The sequence below is a fragment of the Chrysochloris asiatica genome, unplaced genomic scaffold, assembly GCF_000296735.1.
Source record: "Chrysochloris asiatica unplaced genomic scaffold, ChrAsi1.0 scaffold00419, whole genome shotgun sequence".
NCBI lineage: Eukaryota > Metazoa > Chordata > Mammalia > Afrosoricida > Chrysochloridae > Chrysochloris > Chrysochloris asiatica.
In genome coordinates this window covers 42,332-49,498 of record NW_006408937.1, presented here as the reverse complement: position 1 = coordinate 49,498, position 7,167 = coordinate 42,332, and the positions used below count along the sequence as shown (strand labels likewise).

The following is a 7,167-nucleotide window of genomic DNA, read 5'->3' as shown; positions in this document are numbered from 1 at the left end:
TATCTGTGTGTGCATGTGAATTGTAAGTATATATGTGTGTATTGTGTGGGTTACGTGTATGTTGTGAGACTATATAAGTATGCGGGTATGCGTATATAAGTATGCATAAGTATGCGGGTATGCATATGTATGTATGTGTGTGTGCATGTCTGTGTTTACACGCACAGGACACAGCACGGAAAGAGAGTTGTGGAAGGAACAAAAACAGGACACTCACTCAGACTTTTTAAATATTTGGATCACACTTGACTTTAATACATAGATTTTTCAAATACGGAGTCCTGGCACGGCACTGTGAGTTAATGTGCCAGACTGCAAAGCCGTTTGAACTGCAATGTCGGCAGTTCCAGCTCACCAGCTGCTCCTTGGAAACCCTATAGACGGTCACTATGGGTTGGAATCAACTCGAAATCCCTTAAGAACAACAACAGGACCCAGATAACGCGACTTCCTGTGACTAAAGCCCACAGATGACAACCCAGAAACCAGAAAGCACATTCTCCCTTATATAGCTATTGAGGGAAAGATGAGCTCCAGCGGCAGAGGGCCCTTGTCAAGGGAGGCCAGTGAACCCAGACATCCTAGGCATGTATGACTACACGGACGGAGGAACATGGCAGATAGAAGCCCTTCCTATGTTGTGTTGTGTGATCTATCAGGACACAGGTCCTTGGGCAGGGGGCTTACTGTGCTTTCGGGAGCAGGGCTGGAGGTAGGGGCAATAGCAGGGGTGGATCATCCAGAAATTAAGCAGGGCGTGAACACATCGCATCTCTCAGGACCTTTCCAGCCCAAAGACTCCAGAAGCAAACCCACTGACATCGGATGTCTTCTGGCTCACAGTCACTTTGTTTAGAGTTTCTGAGGCTGGCACATCTTTACAGAAGCAAAAGGCCTCATCTTTCTCCCACAGAGCAGCTGGTGAGTTTGAGCTGTCAACCTTGCAGCTAGCAGTCCGGTGCTTATCCTACAGCGCTACCAGGGCTCCTTAGGTGTGTATTGTTGTTGTTGTTGTTGTCGTTAAGTGCCGTCAAGTCAATTCCAACTCATAAGCAACTCTGTATAGGGTTTCCGAGGTTTTAAATCTTCTTCAGGAACAGAAAGCCTCATCTTTCTCCTGAGGAGCGGCTAGCAGGCTTGAACCACCGACCTTGTGGTTTGAAGTCCAATGCTTATTTCATGGAACCACTGAATGTCACACACAAGGGATTGGGGAAACCGGTGCTACAACCACCTTCTAGGCCAAACCAAGTTACTACCAAAATGGGTTTTCCGTTTTAGCAAATCCACTTTGAGCCGCAAAGGCCCCAGTAGAAATGCTATGTCCAATGAGAGTGCACGCTCTTCCATTAGATGGCACCTACACTCACCGCTGTACTTCAGTGCTGTTGGTTCTAGATTTGTGAGATGCCTAGAATCCTTCGAAACTGTCTCCTCCTCTCCACCGCCTTGATGGAAGGATGTGCAGGGAGAAACTTGAGGTGGAACACAGGCTCCCTACTTTTAACTTGGGTCCTGTCACCCAGGCTTTAATTGACCTTGTTCCCCAGTCCTGAGAAGCTGGGCAGCTGTCTGGTGTTAGCCCCTCACCGCTTGTCCTTCCAGGCACTAAAGCCCTGTTTCCAGAGAGCTATTGCTCCCACCCTGTGACCTGTCCTGTCCCTTTGCCCTTTGGACAGTCATTCCTTCAACTGTCACCAACATGCCAACAATTCCCTAATCCCACTCATTTTTTCAAACGTATTTGCTAGGCACGAACTCAAAATGTGAAGTTCTGGTGTGTTTTGTTGGACTGCAAAGTTGGTTGAAATCGCAAGGTTGATGGTTCAAGCTCACCAGTCGCTCCTAGAAAACCCTATACCGGGTCGCTATGGGTTGGAACCGACTTGACAGCACTTAACAACATCAACAACAACTCTAAATGTAGAGGACACAGAAATGGGCAACAGGAATCAATGCAATAAGTATTTGTTAACATCCCTAATATGTGTCTACAAATATGCTTGAAGGCGCCGTGGTGGCATAGTGGGTTACGAGTTGGGTTGCTAACCACAGGTCAGCAATTTCAGTCCACTGGCTGCTCCATGGGAGAAAAAGATGAAGCTTTCTGCTCCTGTAAACATTTGCAGCCTCGGAAACCCTGGTACACAACGCCTACCACCAGTATGTTTTAGAGGCTGAAGAAGACACCATCATTACCATTGGGGAGCCGTAGACTGTTGGGGCAGAGACAAAAATCAAAGAATTACAGGTCATTAATAGGATTCCCAGAGTGCTGTGGGACTATTAGGTAGGAACTCCCCAGCCTAAGGAGTCAGGACACATAGACGGCTGTCCTTCTGCATTCGACAGCCACTGAAACAGACCTCCTTCCTCTCCGGGCATCCTGTTCACAGCTGTGGGCTACAGGATTCCTGGAGGAGAAGTGTCTTTAAGATCACCTGGCCAAACCTTACATCCTACCTGAATTTTCTTTAGAGGGCCGATGACCTTAGAGGTCCAGTCTTTGCTTAAGTCTACTTAGTACTATCCAGTTCAGATTCCTATCCCACCTCAAGGCACTCTTCAAAATGTAGAACAGCTCTGACAGAAAGATTTTATTTCAGGGTTATGAAAAGCAACTCCATCTTTAGACTTTATTAATCTCAGGTCATGTTTTTAGTATCTCAATAGGTGAGTTAAAGTGACATCACAATGATTGTTCTTCATTCTCAGTGACCAGAGAGAAGCTTTCAAAAGGCTCGTAGAATGAAAAGAGAACTAAGCCCAGAAAAGGGGACTGGAGGTCTTGGGGAGACAGCTCTACCCCCATCAATAGAAAGTGCTCCAGGATCTCCCACGACCTGCAAGAACTGCTAGAAGACTGTCCTTTCAAGTCCAAGAGCTCTACGAAGGAGAACACAGGATGGACCCACTGCCGAAGAACCAGACCTTAAGCTCGGAGTTTATTATCTTGGGCTTTGGGAACCTGCCAAACCTGCAGAGCCTCTTCTTTGGACTCTTCCTAATCGTGCACCTTATCACCCTAGCAGGCCACACAACTATTGTGCTCATCACCTTCATTGACTCCTGCCTGCAGACTCCCATGTATTTTTTCCTTCGTAACTTGTCCACCATTGAGATTTGCTATATATTGGTTATTGTCCCCAACATGTTGGCTAATTTCTTGTCCAAGAACCAACGGATGCCCTTCCTGGGCTGTGCCCTGCAAATGCTCCTCTTCATTGCCCTGGGTGGGGCAGAGTGTTTTCTTCTAGCCGTGATGGCCTACGACCGATTCGTGGCTATCTGCAACCCCTTGCGCTACCCGCTCATCATCACCCGAGCCCTCTGTCTGCAGATGCTGGTGCTGGCGTGTGTCAGCGGCTTTGCACTCTCACTCGCTCTCACTACACTGATCTTCCTCCTGCCCTTTTGCCGGTCTCACCAGATCAATCATTTTTTCTGTGACATTCCTGCTGTGTTATTCCTGGCCTGCTCTGACACCCGAGCCAATGAGATTGCCGTCTTTCTTGTGTGTATGCTCATCCTGCTGATTCCCTTCCTGCTGATCCTGCTCTCTTATGGAGTGATTATTGCTGCCATCCTCAGAATCCACTCAGCTGAGGGCAGAAGCAAAGCCTTCTCCACCTGTGCTGGGCATTTACTGGTCTCTCTTCTACACTACGGCTGTGCGATATTCATCTACAGCCGCCCTAAATCATGCTACAATCCAGACCAGGACAAAGTGGTGTCCTTAATCTACACCAATATAACTCCTATGCTCTATCCAATGATCTATAGTCTGAGGAACCAGGAAGTCAAGGGTGCCCTCAGAAGACTCCTGGAGAGTCACAACCGGATGAAGTGACAGCATCAGAAATCACCTATGGTCAGAGAGCTGGAATGAGCCATTCTGGGGTGTTTGTAGGTGTTTTCCTATCCCCTCACAGATAATGCCATCCATGCATTATGTGGATCAGTGTGCCAGAGTCACAGACACTGACAGGAAGCAGGCCACGAGATGACCCAAATGAATGCCGTGTCATCCACTCCTCTGACCAAAGAACCAGCAGGCGTGGAAATATAGGGAGCGTCCCAAGTCCCAACTAGATGCTGCTTCAGTGTTCCTGTCTCCATAGCTGGTCTACAGGCTCCTTGAAGGCAAGAACTGTGATTTCATGCTCTCACCCCAGCACCTGTTGTTGTTAAGTGCTGTCGAGTTGGTTCCAACTCATGGTGACCCTATGTAGAGCTTCCAAGGAGCAGCTGGTAGATTTGAACTGTTGACCTTGCAGTTGGCAGCGCAATGTTTGTGCTACAGCACCACAGCGGGACTCTTGGCACATAGTAGATGCCCAATAAATGTTCATTGAATTGAACTGTGACTCTCCATGAGTTCTGGCTTAGGAATCTCTTCAGACTCCACTTACTAATGGAATGAAAGCTTTTAAGAGTTTGCCTCTCAGATTTGCAGACTTGTATCAGGTGTCATAATCACAAGAAGCCATTTCCTGACCCCACTCCCATCCTAAAAGCTGGGCTAAATGCCATGGACCTCTGCGTTTCTCTGCATCACAGCAATTGTTGTTGTTGTTAAGTGCCGTCGACTCGGTTCCCACTCACAATGACCCTGTAAAGGTTTTCTGAGGAGCAACTCGTAAGTCTTTTCTTAAATGAGTGAATGAGCACCTCGTGTGTCGCAGCACGGTGCTTGCCACAGAGGATACAGAAAAGTGTAAGAGAATGGCCCCTGCCCTCAAGAAACTCACACATTAGCCTGGATGATAAAGCATGAAACCAATTCATTGTCATACAGCGTATTACACCCTATTCATTCCAGGTGGTTGGTGTGGGTTGTGTGCGTTAGAGTTGGTTCTGATTCATATCGACCCCTGTGTAGGGAGGGTTTCGTGTGGGAGCAGAAAGCCCCCTCTTTCTCCCTTAGAGTGTCTGGTAGATTCAGACCTGCTGACCTTGTTTGTTGTTGTTATTAAGTGCCATCGAGTCGGTTCCGACCCATAGCGACCCTGTACAGGGTTTCCGAGGGTGTAAATCTTTACGGGAGTAGAAAGCCTCTTCTTTCTCCCGCGGAGCGGCTGGTAGTTTAGAACCACTGACCTTAAGGTTCGCAGCCTGATTCGTAACCACTACGCTACCAGAGCTATCCATTCATAGGAAGAGACAATCATCCCCATCATCAAATCAATTTCTAGGTGTGTGAGCGCTAAATGGGGCTAAAAGAAGGAGACCTAGGTTCTTGCTGGGCTCTTCATTGGGAAATTAAAACCCAGTACTGCCTTCCTCTGGACTTCATGTTCAGTCAAGCATACATTTCCTTATGACTTGAGAAAAAATGCTAATTGAGGCATGAAGACAAACACTAAGAGGTTATTCTCAACCTTGCCTGCTCGTCTCTTGCTGCGGTCATAGTGCCTAGGTGAACACCCACCTTCCTCCTCCTAGGTGGGAGTGTTGGGTCCTGGAGGACACAAGCATGTCTCTCGTGGCCACCTAGTGCCTGGCCCTGCCTGTTTTTTAATCAGTGCTCAGGCCAGGCCTGGCACGTCTCTGAGTGAAGATGGAGTCAGAGAAGAATTCACTATAGGGGCTGTCTGGGAGCTCACAGAATAGTGTGGGGAAACAGACAAATGAATTCCTTGGGACAGTGCAGTGTTATGCCCAAAGATGGACCCAGATTTCTAATCCATGCCCCCTGCAACTGTGGTGAGGATTCCCTGAGATGACGTGTGGCCAGTGGCACGTGGCCCAGTACCTGGCATGCAGGGTCCAAAAGCGACGGCAGTGAGGGGCCGCACACCTCTGCCTGAAGCTTTGCCCTCATTCCTCAGGCCGCGCTTCTCCCCTGTGCCCGCAGCGCCAGGCCGAAGGCTAGTGGGGGTGGGGGCGGGAGGTGGGGGCTCTTCATGAGCATCATGAGATCCCTGCAGGGATCCTTGCAGGAAACTCAGAGGAAGATTCCAGATCAATCATCTGGAAAGAAAGCAGGGATGGAGAGGTAACAGCTAAATCAGACAAATGAATTCCAAATGGCTCCATACAATAAGCGTTGGACTGCGAACCACAAGGTTCACAGTTCGAGCCCATCAGCTGCTCTGCAGGAGAAAAATGAAGCTCCACCAAAGGCGTGGTAAAGGAGTTGCCCAAGAGGAGCTCTGAGAGGTGGTCAGCGAAACCTGTTCCTGAAAAAGTTGCGATGAAGCCAAAAAAGGCAGCTGGAAAGGATAAATCCGCAGACACAAAGTGCAAACAAAAGGGGAAAGGGTAGCACAGGGGAAGCAGGCTGAAGTGGGTAACCAAGACCCTAAAGAAGATGGTCCTGCCGGAAATGGAGAAACTGAGGCAGCAGGAGAGAAAGAAACCAAGTCAGAGGAATGTTTGTCTCCCGTGGCGTATCAGTGGGACCTCTACTCTAGCTCTCTTCTTGTACCATCCAGGTGAAGATTTTTATCAACTAGTTTGCACATTTTCTAGTAGCTCTAGAAACATTTTGTAAATGGAGGAAATCCCACTTCATCCCATTTTTTTAATGTCAATCCTTTTTCTTAGAGGTGAAGTCATTTCCTAGTTGTTTATTTTTTGGTACAACCAGAAGATAGTGGCATGCTGACTGGTGGGAGGTTTGGACTATCTTGGGTGTCAACTTAACACCCATTGGCGTGCCGGGGGAGTTTTATATTCCATAATACAGAGCACACTTACTGGCAATCCGGGGACCACAGCCATGTATTTGCAGGGCTTGAACATTGTAAATTCTGTTTCCATGCTGTTTTTCAGTAGAATTGTTTCACTCATCTTGGCTCTGCCTGTCAGAACTGTGTGTGTTCTGTGATATTTTTGGTAGTGGTAGACCCGTTTTCCTCATGACATTGTTACATGCTGTGAAACGTTGCAAATTTCAGTGTGTAGTGTGTGTGACATTAAGTTGGGAATTAGTAGGAATTGTTGTTGTTAAGTGCCGCTGAGTCTATTCAGACCCATAGCAACCCTGTGTAGGGTTTCCGAGGAGCAGCTGGTGAGCTTGAACCACTGACCTTGCAGTTCAAACGGCTTTACAGTCTGGCGCATTAACCCACAGTGCCACACCAGGACTATCAAAAATTCAAGCTATTGGTACTTGAAATTTTTGGCACAAAGAAAAATTTGTCTCCAAACGTAAAGCTGGAA

At 47.8% G+C, this 7,167-nt stretch overlaps 1 protein-coding gene across 1 annotated transcript; it reads left to right on the top strand.

The window, feature by feature from the left end:
- The first annotated feature begins 2,905 nt into the window (after positions 1–2,905).
- On the top strand, positions 2,906–3,850 carry LOC102822944 (olfactory receptor 10Q1-like). Its single transcript, XM_006876852.1, has one exon. The coding sequence runs from the start codon at positions 2,906–2,908 to the stop codon at positions 3,848–3,850; it is 945 nt and encodes a 314-aa protein (XP_006876914.1).
- Positions 3,851–7,167: the final 3,317 nt, after the last annotated feature.